General features: G+C 36.4%; 1 protein-coding gene and 1 pseudogene across 7 annotated transcripts in view; both read right to left on the reverse strand.

Annotated features, from left to right (window-relative positions):
* IWS1 (interacts with SUPT6H, CTD assembly factor 1) overlaps positions 1 to 20,732 on the reverse strand; it is a 39,879-nt gene that overhangs the window by 6,056 nt on the left and 13,091 nt on the right. For 6 of the 7 annotated variants that reach the window (XR_009351789.1, XM_059166509.1, XM_059166508.1 and 3 more), the window contains exons 3-12: positions 15,761 to 16,907; positions 14,305 to 14,497; positions 13,703 to 13,760; positions 8,625 to 8,722; positions 7,532 to 7,682; positions 6,894 to 6,976; positions 5,675 to 5,804; positions 4,678 to 4,795; positions 2,602 to 2,713; positions 1,977 to 2,033 (exon numbers count right to left, since the gene is read on the reverse strand). Coding sequence is in view for 6 of the 7 variants with exons in the window: in XM_059166509.1 (XP_059022492.1) it covers positions 1,977 to 2,033; positions 2,602 to 2,713; positions 4,678 to 4,795; positions 5,675 to 5,804; positions 6,894 to 6,976; positions 7,532 to 7,682; positions 8,625 to 8,722; positions 13,703 to 13,760; positions 14,305 to 14,497; positions 15,761 to 16,907 (2,147 nt within the window). In the remaining variant the exon portion in view is untranslated. The remainder of the gene's footprint in view (positions 1 to 1,976; positions 2,034 to 2,601; positions 2,714 to 4,677; positions 4,796 to 5,674; positions 5,805 to 6,893; positions 6,977 to 7,531; positions 7,683 to 8,624; positions 8,723 to 13,702; positions 13,761 to 14,304; positions 14,498 to 15,760; positions 16,908 to 20,732) is intronic. The other variant, XM_059166507.1, reaches the window with a different exon arrangement.
* Positions 9,043 to 9,108, reverse strand: LOC131828271 (U4 spliceosomal RNA; annotated as a pseudogene).

Below are 20,732 nucleotides of genomic sequence, written 5' to 3' on the forward strand. Positions count from 1 at the left end.
AAGGACATCTGGATTGTTTCCAGTTCTGGACTATTATGAATAAAGCTATATATTCATTTATAGGTTTTTGCACAAATTTAAGTGTTCATTTCTCTGGGAAAAGTGTCCAGGACTGCAAGTGCTGGGTTGTATGGTGGTTACATGCTTAACTTTACATGCACTGCCAAACTGTTATCCAGAGGAGCTGTATCATTTTACTCACATTAAGGTATGAGTGAGTTGGTTTCTCAACATCCTTGCCAGCATTTGATGGTGTGACATAGTTACTTTTATGTATAAATTTAAGACTAAATTAAGACTAGCACCCCTCAAAAGTAAAGCCTGTTTATAAACATCTGGGCATTCAAATCACTCAACTTTTAGGTAACTATTTACTCTACTGGTAAATGGAGAGTGGGTATATGTGTGTCTGTGTGGGGGGAGGTTGGAGTGGGAGAAGAGGATAAAAAATTCATTTCTATTTCCTTGTATGGAGTGTAATCTTTTTTTTTTTTTTTTTAAAGAGAGAGAAAGTGTGAAAGTGAGGGGGTGGGGAGGGCAGAGAGAGCGGGAGAAGGACTCTTAAGCAGGCTTCATGCCCAGTGCAGAACCTGATCTCTCAACCTTGAGATCATGACCTGAGCCAAAATCAAGAGTCAGAAGTTTAACTAACTGAGCCACCCAGGCACCCCAAGTTTCATCTATTCTTAATATCAAGCTTCTATAAGTTTCAAATACAGGAATAAATTAAGTGGCTAGCCAAAGAAAATTCTCATAACCTATTCTCCCCTAAAGCTGCCATCTGTCCCATCATCAAATCTATCCACAAATCAACACCACCAGTGCTATCTAGCTCTTCTTCCCCCCTCTCTTGCAATCTGGGTGCTACCTGATTGCCAGCACTCACTGCACAAACTCCTCTGTAGCCTCTGCAATGGCCCATGCCCTTTGCAGCTACCCCTCTCCAGCACGGCCTCTTCATTCTCCTCTAGCGTTTCCTCCAGCATGCAGAGCAACACGTACTCACTCACTTTCACTGGCTACATCCTTTTCAAAGTGGTGTGGTTTATTTCTTACTCTATACTTCCTTGGTTCCACAATCATTTCTGTGAAAATAACTGTCAAATCTATTGTCTCTGGCCCCAAATCTAGGTTTTAGACCCATGATATTTACATTATAAATATCATACATGATATTTGTAAGAGTATTTCACTAGGCATCTCACATTTACTATGCCCAAAGCAGAAGGCACCTATGTCCTCCAAATCTACTCTTCCTCTCTATTTAGGCAAATGGTAATACCACTGCCTGAGTTACTTGGGATAAAACTGGTATCTTCAACATTAGTCAAACTCCTCACCCACAGAGTCACCAATTCTTGGCAATTTTGTACCTCAGTTTCACGGCCTTCAGCTTCTCTGCACTCTAACCCACCTTGTACCACGATACCACCAGCACCAGCATTCCAAATCAAATCTGACAACTTCATATCTATGTCCACTTTCTATAGAATCACAAAGAGAAGTGACAATTCCACAACTTGATTTAAACCCCTTCAAAATCTGGCCCATATCTATACTCTCAAACTCATCTTGTACAATCTCAGGTACCACACTATTGCCCAACCACTTCAGTCTACTTGCTATTCCTGAAGCAGACTTTGCATGATAATCCATACCATTACTTAAACTCTCCCCTTTACTTAAAAACTCTTAATAGACATTTTAAGAGCATGGGCCACTTTTGGTTTTTATATTCCCAGAACTCAACACAATCTAGCACATAGCAAGCAGCAACAAAATCTTTACTGAAATCAACTATTTCTCAATGTTACATCCTCTAGACCACCACCACGTTTGTGGATATTCAATAAATGTTAATCTGAAAGCCATCCCCCCACCAAGGTAAAGATAACGTTTCATTTGCCGTTTTTTTAAAGCAATAAGCAGATTTTCTATATGAAGTCTAAGAACAACAATTAATAAAAAAATCTTACTTCTCTTCTCCTGTCAGCACCTTTTCCAGGTCTCTTCGGGGTGTCTGACCACCAGTGCTGTGAAAAAAATTATCAATGAGATACCAAGAATGTTAGAACCTTATAACTAAAAAAAACCCAGCAAAGCGAAATATCAAACTTGGGCCGCAATTTGGTCCTTTACACTGGATCTGGGAAAATTACTCCAAATCTTTTAAAATTATAACTTCTTTTAATGATTGTTTGCATACCAGGTTTCATCATGGGTGAGGAATAACTGCCATTTTTATAACTTATAACTTTGTCATCCTGAATGCAATTGCATCTGATTTGCTGATACAAACTGGAACAGGAACAATTTTTTTTCTCCTAAGAATCTGAAAATGGGCCTGAGAAAGAGTTTTTCCTGCAACTGGCGGGAAAAACACAAGCAACCTCTAAATTTGGCAGAGGCCACATTCCACCAAATCAAACCAAAAAAGAAGAGTGTGGGCCTTCACTGTACAGTACCACATTTAAACTAAAAGGGTATAAACTATACAGACCTATGAAGCTGAGAGAAAAGACAAAATCCCATCACTCTGCAGGATTCTTAACGACCTGATTACAAAACCTGAGTTGCTGGAACAATATTTACTCTTCATACCTGTTCATTCTCCGTCGTTGAGGCATTTGTTCTAGATCTCTCTGCTCTCTTTCTTCTCTTGTCATACCTTTGTAGTTTGAGGTAAGACCGAATATAGGCCGAGACCATTCATCTGTAACAAGGAAAGTCAATTATTTAGACTAGAAAGTAGCATATCTGCTACCATTCCCTGAAATAATAATATTACATCCTAGTGTGATGTAATATTCCAGGCTTTAGAATATTCTTTCCCTAAAGATACCATTATTTCAGGACCATTTCAGGATAAACACAGCAGGTAATGATGATACCAGTACTATAACCAGCTTCCGCTGATTCAGAAAACTGAGTGTCAAAAAGTCATTTATGACTTTAACTACCACAGAGGTTTAAAGGAAGTAATAACTGACTCACTTTGACAGTCATCAATTAGCTGTACTGACATTTCAAAGAGAGCCTAATTTGTAAGTTGACTCTACTGAAAACAGATCTTGAAATTCTTCTAGCTTCCTAGTATAACCAAAAACAAGCTCCCTTATTACTTGTCAAATGTCTAAATCTTCAAAAATTGCCTTTTAACAGTACAGCACAGAGTCTAGATTTCATTAAGTCTAAGAAAGCTGCTACAGTGATGTGACCATGAACCAAAGTAAAACATGCCCACCATTTAGTCAGTAAAAGTCCAGGGGTGATGTTTTTGTTCTCAAACAAAATATAGCTTACTGCTGCATTTACTACACCATCAAAACAAGCAAGAATATTCAGAAAGAAGATTAGGTGTTATCAAATAAGGGAGCAGGGAGTCTCAGGGAGTCTATGTATCTTTATACATTTTGCCTACCAACCCCACTATTAGATTCAGAATTACTGTTATAGTATGTCATGGGTATTAGTCTGAATATTCTGCTTCTCTCGGCTTAGGGCAAAATGAGAGCTGAGAACTACTGCATAAAAGCATTAGAAATTTATCACATAATAGTGCACTGCAGTTTATTAACAAGATCAAAAATGTAATACTTCTCTAGTTCACAAAAAAAAATTTCTCTAAAAACCTTTGATAATCTCAAAAACTGAGTAGAAAAGTAATTATTATATTCACATATAGGAATATTTTTTTAAAAAGATTTATTTATTTATTTATTTATTTGAGAGAGAGAGAGAGAGAGAAATCACAAGTAGGCAGAAGTAGGCAGAGGCAGGCAGATAGAGAGGGAGAAGCAGGCTCCCTGCTGGGCAGAGAGCCTGATGTGGGGCTCCATCCTAGGACCCTGGGATCATGACCTGAGTTGAAGGCAGAGGCTTAACCCACTGAGCCACCCAGGTGCCCCAGGAATATTTTTGATATATCCTTGAAGTTTAAAAAATTCCTTTGCAACATGGAGCATAGAAGAAGTAAGAAGAATGATGAAAACACACACGGTTTTCATTCTTAAAACTGAAAGATACAGTAATTGATTAGATTAATTCCAGTTAGACTCCTGGATTTCTCAGTTATCATTAAATAAGAACATGCAAAACACTTTGAAAACCATTAAAAAAGTAACAACAGCACTAGCGGCTAACATTTCTTGAGGTCTTACTATGTGCTAGGTACTGTGCTTATATATATAATATGTAATATATACAACTATATATAATTGTATATAATATATAATACAGTACCTATATCCTCTAATTTAATCTTTATAATTCAAAGTGAACATGTCATTATTTTACAGAGGAGGAAACCAAGGCTTAGAGCTTAAATCACTTGCCTAAAGAATGCAATAAGGTAGATGGTGAATCCAGGATTTGAACCCCGATATAATGGACTCTAGGGCCTGTATACTAACCCCCTCTCTATATATGCTCTTGAGCCAGAATTAGAAAACTTTTCACTTGCTGTCCTTAATATTCATAGCATACTTAAATATGCTGAGGAACATTTTAAGACTAAGGCTAAAAAACTGGTACCCACAAGAAATTACCAAAAGAATTTCTATTCTACTTCATGAATCCATTTTAAATGAATATTGGTAAAAATATAGTTTGCTTTTATACATACACGTCTTTCTGACATACATAAACACAACACAACAAAAAGCAAAATGTACATACTGATTAATTTCCCTGCCATATCCTTGTTGGACCTTGATTCCTTGGGGTGTTTATAGAGATACATCACTGCTCGTCCAATCCCACTATGCTTCAGGGTCTCCTGGCTCACACTAGGTAGCTGGCGAACACAAACACATACAAATACATTAATCACTAAAAAACTGGGAGTCCTGCCAATCTATTCTAGAGGACCTCCAACACCTGATTCTTTCACAAAAGAGTAAGGAAAATTCCATTTTCAGAATCTGCAGACATTGAACACAAAGATACTCTGTGTTCCTATCAAGAGTTGAGATTTCAGTATTACACTGAGTCAAAGTAAAACTTAATGTGGAAAGTGTAAACTAACCCTACTCAGAAGTTAGCAGTTTAATAACAAGCATCAGTACAGGCCTCTGAATCAAACAGACCTCAGTCTGAACCCAAGCATAGCCAATCTGCTAGTTATGTGACCTTGGACAAGTCATTTAACTTCTCATGAGTCTTCATTTCCTCATCTGTAGAATGAAAACAATACACCTACTTTACACATTTGTTGTGAGGAATAAACGAACCAATACTTGTATGAACACCTAGCACACGGGAAGTTCCTTGGGAATTCTTTCAGAAGTTAAGTAGCCTGCCCAAGGTGTCACAGCCACATAAAGGTGGCTCAGCTCAAGATTTCATGAGCAAATTTATCTGAATCTGAAATTGGTGCCTTTTCTACTTCAAGTGCCTCCCTAAAACATGTCCACTGCTACACAATTCCTCTTAGATAAATAATAGCAACTCCAAGATCTTTTTCCTTCAATACTATAGTTCCATGAAATGTTATAAGGCCTTCCTTTTTATGCTCATTTTATTTAGTATGTTTCTAATAGACATACCTATTGAAACCCCTCTTCTGGCAGACTAAGGCAGAAATGTTAAGTACATGCTGACACAGAGGTTGTAACAATACAAACCACATCAGATAATCAATGAAGGACATATACTTAGATTATTTGCCTCTAACCTCTTGCAGAATCTTCAATAGCTCCTCTCGTATCTTCAATGCTGGCAAACTCCTATCTGGTAGAGGGGAGAGCCATTCTTTGATGGCAGACATCACACCACTGTCAATAAATGTTTCTTTAAGGTCCTGCCTGCAATTAAAAAAAAAAGTCAAGTCTCTGAACCTTGGTTCTACCATAGGTTGCTCTGGATTTTCTTATATATTTAGTGGCATTTCCAAAGACTGCTTTTAAAGTTACTCAACCACCTTACTGAGTACCTATTCTTGTTTCAAAAGCAATATAAAATTTAGTTCCTACTTAAAAAAAAAAAAAAAAAAAAAAACAGATTTGACACACAAAGATCATTTGTTAAAAACCTGAATTATATAAGACAGGTTAACACTATATGAATGGTACAGATAATAAGAATAAAGAGCTCCAGTAATTATAACTGAAAAAAAAAAATCTTTATCAGAATAGAGATTCTCAAACTGGTTTAGATGATAGAGAACCCAAAATTGTGTTAGTCTTGGCAGGACACCTAACTTGGTTAGATTCAAGGAGAAATCAGTTGCTTAAGAATATAAGTAAACCAGTGAAACAGCCTAGTATCAAGATCTATCAAAAGAGGGTCCTTATTCTAGAAGACCAGTGACATACTTAATGATATAACTGGTCATATAAGTAAGCCTCCTACAATACAGGCTTTAACCAGTCCCCCAGAATTTTCTCTGTGCTCAATTACACTGGGAAAAGAGATGTAATTTTACTAGACTCAAAACAAGAGTGGATAAAAAACAAAAGTAGTGGTTTACATGCTTTTCTTTCCTTAATGTCAGTTTGCTATTTGTTCTGTTCTGTTTGTAACAGGATCAAGACTTAAGAAAAATTTATGAGGGGGCACCTGGGTGGCTCAGTCAGATAAAACATCCAACTCCTGATTTCAGCCCAAGGCATAATCTCAGGATTATGAGAGCAAGCCTTGCATCAGGCTCTGAGCCAGGCATGGAGCCTGCTTAAGATTTTCTCTCTCCCTCTGCCCGTCACGCACCTCTTAAAAAAATAAAATAAAATAAAATTTGGGAGGAAGTAATATAATTTAGGAAATTCTATTTATTATTATTTTTCTATGAATTGACAGATAGCAATCATTAAATAACATCTCTAGAACACCAGTACATAGTTTGAATATTATTCAATTAAGAGGAAACAACTTTTTCAAGGAAACAGAATACTTACTTCTTAAGGTGCATGACCACAGTAGGTAATAATGTTAATTTTTTCAGTGCTGGCTTTTTTTGATTGTTCAACTGTCTGTCTTCCTATCCAGGAAGAAAAAGATTTTTTAAAAAGCAACACTTATTGTTAATAATAAATTGTTACCACTATAATTCTAAACTTTAAAATAAAGCAGCAATATCTCCTAGTAACAATTTTTTCTACAAGAAAACTAAAAAATGAACTTTTTAATAGAACCCCAAATTCTACGTCTGTATTTTTTTTATTTTTTTCAGTGTTCTAAGATTCACTGTTTATGCACCACATCAGTGCTCCATGCTCTCCTTAATACCCACCACCTCTACATCTGTATTAATCAAACCTACAAAACCATTAGATAGCTTAAACAATTACAAATTTAGAGGAATAATGTTATTGTTATTAAAGAAGAGTTTCAGTATTTACTTTAGTGCTTTTTCCTATTTTAATTATAGAAAATTTCAAATTCTACCAAGATAGAAAACAAACTAACATACTATCACATATATGTCCACAATTAAACACCCATGACCAGTCTTATTTCAGCTACATGTCTCCACATACTTTTCTCTTCTTTAAGTGAGGAAAGAAAAGAGGAAGCCACCAGTGACCCATCTTACCTCCGCAGCCTCATTCATCTTGACAATCATAGCACTCACTACGTCGTCAGCGTCACTAATAAAAGTACCACCATCTCGGTTACGCCTGCGCTTGCCGCTCATGCTCTTTTTCCGCTGCAACATCATCTCGAAATCCGACAGGAAGTCCATACTAAGGAGCGACACAAAATCAAGTGAAATACAAAATCCCTTTTATTTTATTTTATTTAAAAGACTCTATTTATTTATTTGACAGAGAGAGATCACAAGTAGGCAGAGAGGCAGGCAGAGAGAGCAGAGAGCCCAACGTGGGACTCTATCGCAGGACCCTGAGATCATGACCTGAGCCAAAGGCAGAGAGGCTTAACCCACTGAGCCACCCAGGCACCCACAAATTCCCTTTTAAATACAAATCTCCTTTTGTCACAGTTAAGAACCACCAACTTTCTTAATTCTAACTCCACAAAATGCTACTTTCTTCTAAACTGCAAATACTTACAACTTGGCACCTTTCAAGATACCAGACTTCTCTGAACAGAGATTACAATCATCTCAACCAAAGAAAGTGAAATTCAACCAAGTATTATTTTGTAGTTAGGACTTTACCTCATTGCCCCTGGAACCCCAAAGTCAGCTTTTCTCTCAAAAAATGTATTTTTATGTTATGTTTCAGTAACTCAAGAAGAGCTTACACAGTGAGGATGACACAAATTAAGAAGCTGAGCACAGGGCAAATGAAAAGAAAAATAGTAAGCGTAAGTGTACTTTCAGACAGCACTTTAGAGAAAAAGAATGGAGAAAAATGGAACAGATTCTTTGCTACACTTAGTAAGGAACCAAAATAAGAAAAAACAAAGTTTGATAGTCTCTATCTTCATTTTTAAAGTACTCTTTAACAAATACCTTTATGACTTTTAATTTAAATTAACATATAGTATATTATTAGTTTCAGAGGTGAAGTTCAGTGATTCATCAGTCTTATATAAAACCCAGTGCTCATTACATCACATGCCCTCCTTAAGGCCCTTCACCCAGTTACCCCATTCCTCCACCCACTCCCCTCCAGCAACCCTGTTTTTAACAAATTCCTTTTTAAGAAATGAAACAAACTTACTGTTTTCCTCTCTTTATGTTATCATCAGAATCTGAATCTTCTGCTTCTTTTACCTGTGTTTCACTTTTTTCTTCCTCCAAATCTTCTTGGTTAAAACCCTACAGGCCAGGTAAATTTACCAGGGTTATTGCAATTTCCTTACAGATTTCCTTTAGTATAACTACTCTTAATTTTTTTTTTTGCATTTTTAAAGTAATACATTCATAAAAAGGTAAAGAGCAAAAAAGCTTCCTCCACCCTAGCTGCTAGTATTACTTTTCTTATGTCTTCTTCCAGAAATAGCCTATATTTACACATACATACTTCTAAACATATCTATTTCTTATCCCCTTTTATGATACAAATGGTAGCATACTTCACGCATTGGGTACAGTATATACTGGTCTGCGCTTTCCACATTTAACAATAGAATATGGAGATCAATTAGCAATAATCGCGCCTCGGATAAACCTCATTGGCTACGATACTGCCACTGCGCAAAGCTAGAATATGGAGATCAATTAATATTGGCATAAAGTGTCCTCATTCATTTTAAGGCTTTGGATTATTTCATACTATGACTGTAACCAATACATTGTTTATGTATTTTGCCACTGACATTTAAGTATATGCATTTGAAATTCTGTGAGATATTTACCAAACTCTTCATAGAGGTTATACTTATTCTTTCCAGCAAAGCATTAAGTATACCTGTTTCTCCAGTTTTTCACTACTACAAGTTATCAAACATTGATATTCGCCAATCTCTGAACCAAAAACTAAAAGGCATCTTTCTTTATATTCTCTTATGAGTAATGGTGGGCATTTTGTTCATGTTTAAAGGTCATTTTTAATTTTTTCTCTATGGAACTCCCAATTTCCTATGTCCATTTTCCTGTTGGATCTTTGTCTTATTGGTATGGATTTAAAACTTAGTCTCTTTAAAACAGCACTTTTTAAGTGACAGGGCCTGCACAATCTTCAATTGGTACAGTTGCATTTTGTTTATGGTAATGTTTTCCAAGCATAATTTTTACTTTTATGCAATTAAAATGGTCAGTCTTTTCTTTATAGCTTCTTTTATGTTGTACTTAGATCTTTCCAATAGTTCAGAGTATGTTGTTTTTCTCCATGAACTAAACCCAAAATCAAGTTGATGGTAATTCTCTAAACTAGAGAAACACATCTTACTCTTGTAAAAAAGCTGCTTAGTTGAGTATACGCACCATGAGTGCAATATCCAATCTCTGGCATACAGGCTCCCAAATATTTGTTGAATGAATTATTCCTATTATTCCTATTTTCCTTAGGTTCACTTTATTTTTCTACCCTCTTGAATCAGACTCTAAATTCATCTAAATTTCACTCTTTTAGGAATTAAAGTACTGATTTTTTTTTTTTTCAATGCAAGAATTGTCTGACAAGAATGTCTTAAATTTCTGGGTGGCAAGGTTATTTTGTTTGTGGATTTTGAATTTCTAATTCAATTTCTAATTGAATTTCTAATTTCACTGCTCTGCATTCAGAAAATGTTTATACTTTGTAATTTTTGCAAAAGCTTGGTTTAAAATTTATATGGGAATGTGCTAAAAGAAAGTCAAGGCAATCTTGAAAAATAACAAGCTTAGAGGGCATCAACAACCAAATATCCATAGTTCTGTATTAACACTGCAAGGATAAAGAGACCCACAGAACAGATAAGAAACTGCCGAAATAGACTGGAAATCATCTACAGACACTTTGTTTATGACAAAGACAGCACTAGGGAGAAGCAGGAAAGGATGGCCTGGGTCAACTAGATATTCCAAATGGGAGGAAAAATTTTTTTAAACATTTTAAAGTAACTCTATATACCCAATGTGGGGCTTCTTTACAATCCCAAGATAAAGAGTCATATGCTCTACCAACTGAGCCAGCCAGGAACCCCCTAACTTCTATCTCATACATACCCATTACAGGTGGATTCTCTAACTAAATGTGAAAGATTAAAATAAGCTTCTAGGGTGCCTGGGTGGCTCAGTGGGTTAAGCCGCTGCCTTCGGCTCAGGTCATGATCTCAGGGTCCTGGGATCGAGTCTGGCATCGGGCTCTCTGCTCAGCAGGGAGCCTGCTTCCTCCTCTCTCTCTTTCTGCCTGCCTTTCTGCCTACTTGTGATCTCTCTCTCTGTCAAATAAATAAATAAATAAAACTTTAAAAAAAAAAAAAGCTTCTAGAATATAACTCATGAGAGTATCTCTATGATCTTAGGAATAAGCAAAAATTTGTGGGAATTCAAAGTTTCACTATAAAGGAAAAGATGGATAAAGTTGATTTATATTAAAATTAAAAACTTTTGCTCAAGACTCCATTAAGAAAGTGAAAAGGAAAGCCAAAGAACAGAAAATAATTTTAACTTTTATAATCCCCAAACTTTTATTTTGTATTCTTATTTGCATTTATTTCCAGATTACATAAAAAGAGACTCTTCAGTGGCTTTTTGGTCTGCTTGTTCTATTGGTTACATTCCACTCAGATAATAGATTTGTCCATTTCTCTCTGCCATTCTGTCAATTTTTTTTTTGTATATATGTATTTCAGCCACATTAGTATATATATACAATTTGAAAACCTTTTTCATCAATATAAAGTGACCCTCTTTTTTTTTTTTTTTTGAAGATTTATTTATTTGAGAGAGAGAATCCAAGGCAGACTCTGCACTGGACACAGAGCATGAGGGAGGGCCCGATTTCAAGATCCTGAGATCACAACCTGAGCCGAAACCAAGGGTCACATGCTTAACCAACTGTGCTACCCAGGCACCCCTAAAGTGACCCTTTAACTCAAATGTTTCTGCCTCAAAGTCTCATATTCATATAGCTGTGCCAGTTTTTTTTTTTACTAGCGTTCACACACAGTATCTTTTTCCATCCTTTTATTTTCGACTTTTCTTTACCTTCATGAATCATGAAATGAGTAAACAGCTATATTTTAAAATCCAGTCTGACCACCTCTGTCCTTTAATTAGAGCACTTGATATATTTGTTTAATATAACCTGAGATGTTATGAAAGCTTAAATCTGCTATCTTACTATATCCTACTCTAATTATTCCCTGTTCTATACCTCTTTCTTTTTCTCTTGCCTTCTTTTTGGATTGATAGCTTTTATTATTGTTTTTCCCCCCTATTAATTGGAAGTTACATATACCATTAGTCTTTTTAGTGGCCATTTTAGAGATCACATAGCAAAGTCTACTGATGTCCTTTTATACACATTTGCAAAGACCATGTATACTCCCAATTTGTTACTGTTGTCATATTCTAATTTTATAGATATTTCAACCCACACCACACATGACTTTCTTTTGTAGCATCAATACCCATTCAGACTTACCCACACACTTTTGTTGCTTTTTCTTCCTAAATCCCTGATTTTCCACCTGAGATTTTCTTTCTGCCTTTAGTATCTCCATCAATTGGTATATTGGTAAGATGAATTAGGAGGAAATCTTCATTCCTGACAAGTATTTTTGCTGAATGTAACAGAACACTAAGTTTGCAGTTAGTTTCTGTTAAGAAGTCAGCTATTAATCTGATTTTTGCCTCTCTGAATGTAATATTTTCCCCCTCTGGCTACTTTTAATTTTCCCTGCCTTCTTGGACTTCTTGCAATTTTACTATGATGTATTTAGGTACAGATTTTTACTGTATCATTGTATTTATCCTGCTTGTAATTTGCACAACTTCTAGAAACTCTTGCTTTACATTTCCTTAAATGCTTCTGCTATATTTTTCGAAGATTCCAATTCACTATGTTAAGCATTCTCATGTATAATTTGGAATTTTTTAATATATCTCAATTCTTCATTCTAAATAGCTCCTTCTAACCTCATTCTCTTTTCAAATAACTCTATTCTGTTGTTAAACTCAAAATTTGGTCCACCAAATTTTTAATTTCTTACTATAATTTTACCACTCCAGAATTTCTATTCAGTTCTCTTCTTCCAAATCTACCTTTTTAAAAAAATTGTTTGGTCTGGGGCGCCTGTCTGGCCCAGCTGGTGGAACATGCAACTCCTGATCTCAGGGTTGTGAGTTCAAGCCCCATGCTGGGTATAAAGGTTACTCAAAAATATAATCTTAAAATTTTTTTAAATAAAAAAAAAAAATCAAAGTTGTTTGCTCTGACTAAATTTCTAATCTTTTATCTGCCTGAACAGTTTTTTTGTTTTTTAAGGAAACAGCCAAGATTCCTGTATCTAGACCCTCTATTTCTATTATCTGTTGTCACTATTGCTTCTTTTTAACGTTATCTATGATTGTGTACCACACTACGTACCTGATAAACTACATAAATAATCTGAGGCCTGTGATGATGTTACCTTTGTCCTAAAGGGATTTGTCTGAATATGCCAGGTGTCTCAGAGCACTAGCCAATGAATTTAGGCGCACTGTCATTGAATCTCTGGGACTGAGGTTCTCTAGGTTGTTAGAAGACTCAAAGCTGGCCTAAAATCTAAGCAGACTCTTACCACTTCCACATCACTCTTAATCCAAGGAGTCCCAATTCTGAGGATGCAGTTTTCAAAGTCTCCTAAGCTCAGCAAAATCTGACCTCCAAATTTTGACTCCTGAGGCTGTCAAAAATATGACCAGCCTCTCAGCCTAATCAGGCAACCATCCCAGAAAAAGCAGTTTTAAATGCTGAGCTTTACCATCTGGAATTTGGCTTAGTAATTCTTTGCTACATTGTTCCTCTGCTGATCAGATTTTTAAACATTTGTCTGGCTTTTCTAGTCATCCTTAGTGGAAGGGTTGGTCCAAATTACCTAGCCTGCCACTGCTAGAATCACAAGTTTTGTTAAGTATTATGAATCTTTCCCTTTAGCATTATAAGGTACCTGTCACCATCTCTTAAAATGTCCCCCACCAATTAATTCAATTTTGCCTTTTATGCTTCTGTACATACTTTTAATTCACTTTTCTGAATCCTCTATTTTAGACATTTCTACTGAACACATTATAATTGTTTATTTCTACTTATTGTAGTTACCTATTTGGGAACCACTGCCACAGAAACAAAAATGATAGTCTAAGAGGAAATATCTCCCTTATACTTACTGTAAATTCTTCTTCCTCTTCATCGCCAGATTCTCCAAATATGTCTGCAATAAGATTTCTAGAAGAGAAGGAAATCATTTGCTTTCTTCTCATTTGCCCAGGAACCATGAAATCTTTTTCTAATAAGGTATATTTTATGTACAGTAAAATGTGCAGATCTTAAGTGTCCATTTTGGTGGACTTTGAGAAAAGTACACATTCATGTAACCATTACCCTCATCAAAATATAGAACAATTTGATCTCTCCAGGGAGTTCAGTCGTGGCCCTTTCTAGCCAGTCCCTACATGAACATCCTAGAGCCAACCACCATTCTGATTTCCATCACCGCAGATTAATTTTGCCTGCTCCTGAACTTCACATCAGTGTAATCAGACATGTCTTCTTCACTTTCACTTAATACTATTGAGATTCATCCACGTTATATAGTGTATAGCAATAGTTCAGGATTCCTGAATCCCCCAAAGGCATGCAGTCAGGCAGGATATATTATATTTTACTTCTCATTACAAAATTTTAATACAAGTTTAAAAAAACTTAAAAGACAAACCCCTCTCTACCACCTCTATGAACCCTTGAAAACTCATGTTATACTGTCACTTACTCTTCTTCATTCCCAGACTCACTATCACTCCCAAACAGATCCTTCTCTTCATTTTTCTTATCAGACAACTCTTCTTTCCCTACTTCTTCTTCACTGTCAGATGCTAGAGTCTTCTCTCTTTTGCCTGATTTGTCTGATATAACATCACTGTCAGAGTCATCTGCATCAGAGACAACACGACTCTTCTTTGCTGCTGTCAAAAAAGGTGCAAAATATCATTAATCTTATTCATCATGGTCATGGTATTACTAAAAGGAACAGGTGATTTAAAATGGCAACACTCAGCAAAAATCAAAGGGCTTCTAACACACAGCTTAGAATAATTATTTAAAAAAAAAAAAAAAAGACCAGGGGCACCTGACTGTCTGTCAGACCATGTGACTCTTGATCTCCAGGTCTTGAGTTTGAGCCCCACATCAGGTACAGAGATTAAGTAAAAACTATTAAAAAAAAATAGTGACTAAAAGGTTCAGAGTTAACTCACAATTATGATACTCTTTAGGAAACAGTAACTGGAAGATGAAGAACAAAACAATCAATATAAGAATGGACACCAATAGCTACCTTTCCTTTGGGGGAACAGAGAAAAGAAGCCTAGAATGATGTACAGAATTAGAGTCCCTTCTATTCTGCCAAATATTAGCAGAACTGAAAAGGCTCAGATATTCTTTTGTGGAATTCCCATACTCCCATGTCACTACTGGTCAGTTTGGAATTTCTCATCTCCCTTAGTAAACTGGATGGCACATGTGTGATGGTCTTTTTCCTTCTCCTGTAACAACTGTCAGCTTATAAGGGAATAGGCCTCCCCACCTTATCAACGAAGTTTCATAAAAAAGTAATAAAATTTAAAAAAGCAATCAAGTAAAAATTATTATCTATGAAAACAGGATCCCAGGTAACAAAGATTAGAATATGCTACAGAGACATAGAGTCTCTAAATACAGTCTCCCTCACAAACTTCCTCATATTTGGGTATTCAACCACATTTCACAAAAGACAGGTACCAAAAAGACTTGGGAACTCACTCAATAGCTAGATGGAAACTAGTGCACTGACTGTCACACTTGCAGCTAACTCTGGGTACAACTGGGTTTTCAAGTTAACATATTTCTTGGAAACATTACCCTTCCCCCACAAAAAACTAAGTATTTCACATTCCCATGAAACTCCCATTAGTTTACTATTTTGAACTAGTTAGATCTTAATACTCCTAGAACTCAAAGCAAATTTAATACTAAGACCAGCCACTGAAAACCAAACAAAACTGGTATCCTAGTAATATTTTAGAAGATCAAGTTGAATGAGAGAATATAGACCTGACATTTCAGAAATACAGTGCTTCATCGCTTCTCGGCCTTTTGGCTAAGATCAAGTGCAGAAATACAGTGCTTCACAGTTACAAGCTTAGACAATAATTAAAACTATGCACAAACAATCCAAAACAATTCCTTACATGCTTTCTCTTCATCTTCACTATCAGAAAGCACAGGAGCCTTTCGCTTCGCTACTTTCTCCTCCTCCCCAACTTTTTCTTCATCTTCATCACTGTCAATTTTTGGCCTTTTGGTTTCTTCCTCCTCGCTGTCAGAACTCTGGATCCTTTTTCTGTCTACATGGCTATCTGAATGAAAGGAGTCATTCTGCATTTCTGTATCCTCTCTCTTATTCTCCCCATCACTATCATCATCTGATTCTGGCTTTTGTTTGTGTCTGGAGGCATCCTCAGTTTCAGAATCACTGGCAGGTCCCTTCTGAGGCTCCTCACTCTCAGAGTCACTGACTCGGGGCTTGGAAAGCTCATTTTCTGAATCACTGGCCTGGTTCCTTGGGGGGTCCTCACTTTCCGAATCACTAATTCGAGGTTTGGGAAGCTCCTCATTTTCTGAGTCACTGGCTTGATGCCTTGGTGGGTCCTCACTTTCTGAGTCACTGATACGGGGTTTGGGAAGCTCCTCATTTTCTGAGTCACTGGCTTGGTGCCTTGGTGGGTCCTCACTTTCTGAGTCACTGATACGGGGTTTGGGAAGCTCCTCATTTTCTGAGTCACTGGCCTGAATCCTATGAGGCTCCTCACTTTCAGAGTCACTGACCCGAGGCTTAGGAAGCTCCTCACTTTCCGAATCACTAATTCGAGGTTTGGGAAGCTCCTCGTTTTCAGAATCACTGGCTTGGTGCTGTGGAGGTTCCTCACTTTCAGAATCAGTGATTTGAGGTTTTAAAGCATCCTCTGTTTCAGAGTCACTGGCAGGACTTTTGGGGAGCTCTTCCATTTCTGAATCACTGGCAGGATGCTTCCTAACATCTTCATTTTCTGAGTCACTTGCATGCCCATTAAGAAGTTCCTCATTTTCAGAGTCACTGACAGGTAACTTCCCGGTCTCCTCACTCTCAGAGTCGCTCCCATGCTGATTAGTGTCCTCATTTTCAGAATCACTTGCAGGAGGCTCTGCGTGTTCTTCAGATTCAGAGTCACTGTCCTTTTGCCTTTGAAGCTCCTCACTCTCAGAGTCACTGGCATTAAGATTTGAGGGGTCATCATTCTCAGAATCTGTCACATGGTGTCTTTTGTTGAAGCCATCCTCTCGATCACTAGGTTCATTCTGAAAAATTAAGGGTGAAAAATTAGGAGAGTGCAAAAATATGTTTGGTAGTGAAATGCTGACATTTTTCAACAATTTTTTAAAACAAAGGAATATGCACACTTCAATATAAAATTGTTGGTTCTATACTTATATGGAAACACCCCACCTTAAAGAAGATCATACACCTGTAAAATGGCTAACATGTTTGGATTCCAAAATGGGAAAAGATAACCAAACTTGACCAAAACAAATCTGTAAAGTATACCCCCAGATAATTATATAGGAGACTTACATCTTGAAGAGCTAGACTTTAAAAATACAAACAAAAAACCAAAACTCTGATGTTCTCACATAATTTTAGCTCCTAAATATATTTTTCAAATATAAGCAAACAGGTACCCAAGTTCTTTTTAAAAGAAACATTCTTGGGTTTTATAAAATTAAAATTATTTTAAGGAAAAGAACTATGAAACTATAAGACCAAATGATATACAGGACACATTCTCCTAGACAAATCTAAACAAACAAGGAGAGGGATAGCTCACACATACTAAGTACCTATTATGAGCCTAATGTCTTGTCAGACTCTCTCCTGTTAGTTCATTTACTCCTCATAACAGTACTTTACATGGTAACAAAATTGAGGCTTGGAGCAGTCTCAATCATACATCTAATAACACTGAGACAAGAGTTTAAGTTTTAGAGAAACTACAGTTGACCCTTCAACAACTTGGCAGAGGATCTCTAGAACTGACCACCTCCCCCCCCACACACAGAGTTGAAAGTCATGTATAACTACTAACTTCCAAAAACTTAATTAGCCTCCTGTTGACTGGAAGCCTTACCAGTAACATAAAATGTCAATTAACACATTTTTTTTATGTTATACTATATTCTTAAAAGTATACTTTACTATACTATATTCTTACAATATAGTAAGATACTCTTACAATATATACACTATACTATATTCTTACAATACTATATTCTAACAATAAAGTAAGCTAGAAAAAAGTGTTATAAGAAAGTCATTAAGAAGAGAAAATACATTTATAGTACTGTATTTATTTGAAAAAAAATCCAAATATAACTAGGCCTGCACAATTCAAAACCATACTGTTCAAGGGCCGACTATAAATGAAAGTGAGGAATAATAATTAACTCAACAAACTATGTGCAAGTGCTGGGAGTCAAGGCTGAACATGTTTCAATGCCTGATCCTAAGAAGATGCTTTCTAGTAAGCCAGCCAAACATATCCTAACAACATAAACTAATATGCACTGTCATGAAAGCATGCATGTTATTTTGAAAGCCTACAGGAAGTGATCTATATGAGACAGAGCTATAAAAGGTGTGCAGACAACAGGTATTTGTAACTAGTCTGTGCTAACAGAGTCAGAAAAAAAATTAACAAGATTATTGAGGAGGGAAGGTGGGATATACAAACACCAGCAGGGGAACTGAAGCAGGAGGCAAAAGGGAAAATTAAAATAATTGTCTTTTGAAATGCTTTCCACGACATAGCCATAATGTAATTCTAAGAGCATATTCGTGTGTGGCTCAATTTATTTTCACTGCAAAGAACAGAAACCATCTCTGGCTATCTTCAGAAAAAAGAACAATATTCTCCAAATCAAAGTGGAATGAATGACTAAAGACTCAGAAAAGGTAAGAACCAAGTCAGCTCAGAGAGCTTAGAAAAGGGAACTCAAGGATCTTTCTACTAGAGCAATATCAATACCATGATTCACTCTAAACATGCTAAACTTCTGTGTCTAGGATCAAACATTTTAAACTCCCAGGACAGATGATCTAGTTGGCCACAGCAGTATCAGGTGTCATGACTCAGTATTCACTGGGTTATACATCCAGAGCATGGACAAAGCAGTGGGACCCACTGCCACAGAGGAAGAGAATAATGAACTAGACAGCCATTCCAAATCTTATCTGCTAGACTCTACCATGGATTTCTAGACACATCGTGTATACATTCTAAAACAAGCAACCATGGGGCATCTGAGTAGCTTAGTAGGTTAAGCAGCTGCCTTCGGCTCAGGTCATGATCCCAGAGTCCTAGGATTAAGTCCCTTGTCAGGCTCCCTGCTCAGCAGGGAGTCCGCTTCTGCCTCTCCCTTTGGCTCTCTTCTCTCCCCCCACCCCGGCTCCTGCTCTCAAGCTCTCTCTCAAATAAATAAATAAATCTTTAAAAATAAATAAATAAGTAAGTAAAACAAGCAACCATGACAAAGACATCACATATGGTCAGGACTGTGAAACTTAGGAATTCTCATCAATTTTTGAGTTTCATTAAAATTGTGTATCTATTCATTATGTGTAATATGGTGAAAACAAAACGGTAAGAAATCACTGTAGTAAGAAAGTGTTAGTCAAGAGACTCAAGTTGGAGAATGCACTTAGGTAGTGACATCACAGAATTTAGGAAAGGAACATATTAAAAATCATACAGTTATGCTTAAAAGTTATCAAAACAACATTCAAAATTTTTAGGCTGGTTTCAACAATTGGTTTAAGTTGCAAACTTAAAAAATCTGAAATGCAGTTTTTAAAAAAGTCAGATATGAGCACAACAAATCAATTATAGAAACTGCCATTTAAATGACATGTTTTTAATAATTTTTAAAAATCCCCTAATTGTTAACTGTCAGAGAAATTGACCACTGAGGTTTCTTAGAATTTTTTAAAATGTCTATAATGCCTCATACCTCCCTCTTATAATCATTCACCTTGTAGATACAAATAAAATAAATACTATTACCCATAATGAATCATTTGGTCATTTGGCTCAGCATACAAACAGAAACCACACTCCATATGGACCAGGGTCACAATACCTAAGCACAGAGAGGATTAACATCTAAAAATTACAAAGTAAATAATAAAACTGACAGAAAGCAATAAATGTCAAATAGAAATCCTTGTAAAGAACCAAACTCAGGATACTTGTTTCTTCCTTAACCATTAGAAGAGTCGAACAAAACTGTTGAACTTGCATACTAACCTACCATTATAAATTGGCAGAACATTGAATACTAAGTCACAAAGTTAAATGCCATCAAGAAATCTCTACAGGATATTTTTCAAAAACATGTTTCAGCGGACCTTAGCTCTAAAAGATGTATCTGAAAATCTTATCTTGGGAGCTGTCAATACATACCATCTTTACTAGCATATGAAAGAATCTAAGAAATCCAGCAACAGAATTACACAATGCTATTATAGATAAAGCTGCTTATCCAGTGTAGCTCCTGGAGCGGACTTTGAGAAACTCCAATTTTACAGCAAGCATACACATAATAAAATGAAGCTATATATAAGTATCCATAGTCAAAAGATGGTTAATCTTAGGATCAGATAGTTAAAAACAAAAGCACTTCTGATGAGTAGAAAAAAGAGCAAACTGCACACAAAGCTTAAAAGTTCATAATAATGAGGGCGCGCCCGGGTGGCTCAGTGGGTTAAGCCTCTGCCTTCTGCTCAGGTCATGATCTCAGGGTTCTGGGATTGAGCCCCACATCAGGTTCTCTGCTCAGCAGGGAGTCTACTTCCCCCTCTCCCTCTGCTTGCCTCTCTGCCTACTTATTATCTGTCTGTCTCTGTCAGAAAAAAAAAAAGAGTTCATAAGAGTTCATAATAATGAAGCAAACTCCTACTCCTGCCTACTACCTCTCCAGATTCATTTCTGCCCTCTCTCCAACATCAACCCTATGCACTGCACTAGCAGTTCGCAAACTTCCTATGTGTATTAGAATCATCTGGGGTGCTATTGGTAAAAAAGTACCAAATATTAATCCAGTATGTCTGAAGAAGAGGTCACAGAATCT

Source organism: Mustela lutreola, chromosome 3 (assembly GCF_030435805.1).
Source record: "Mustela lutreola isolate mMusLut2 chromosome 3, mMusLut2.pri, whole genome shotgun sequence".
Classification (NCBI taxonomy): Eukaryota; Metazoa; Chordata; class Mammalia; order Carnivora; family Mustelidae; genus Mustela; species Mustela lutreola.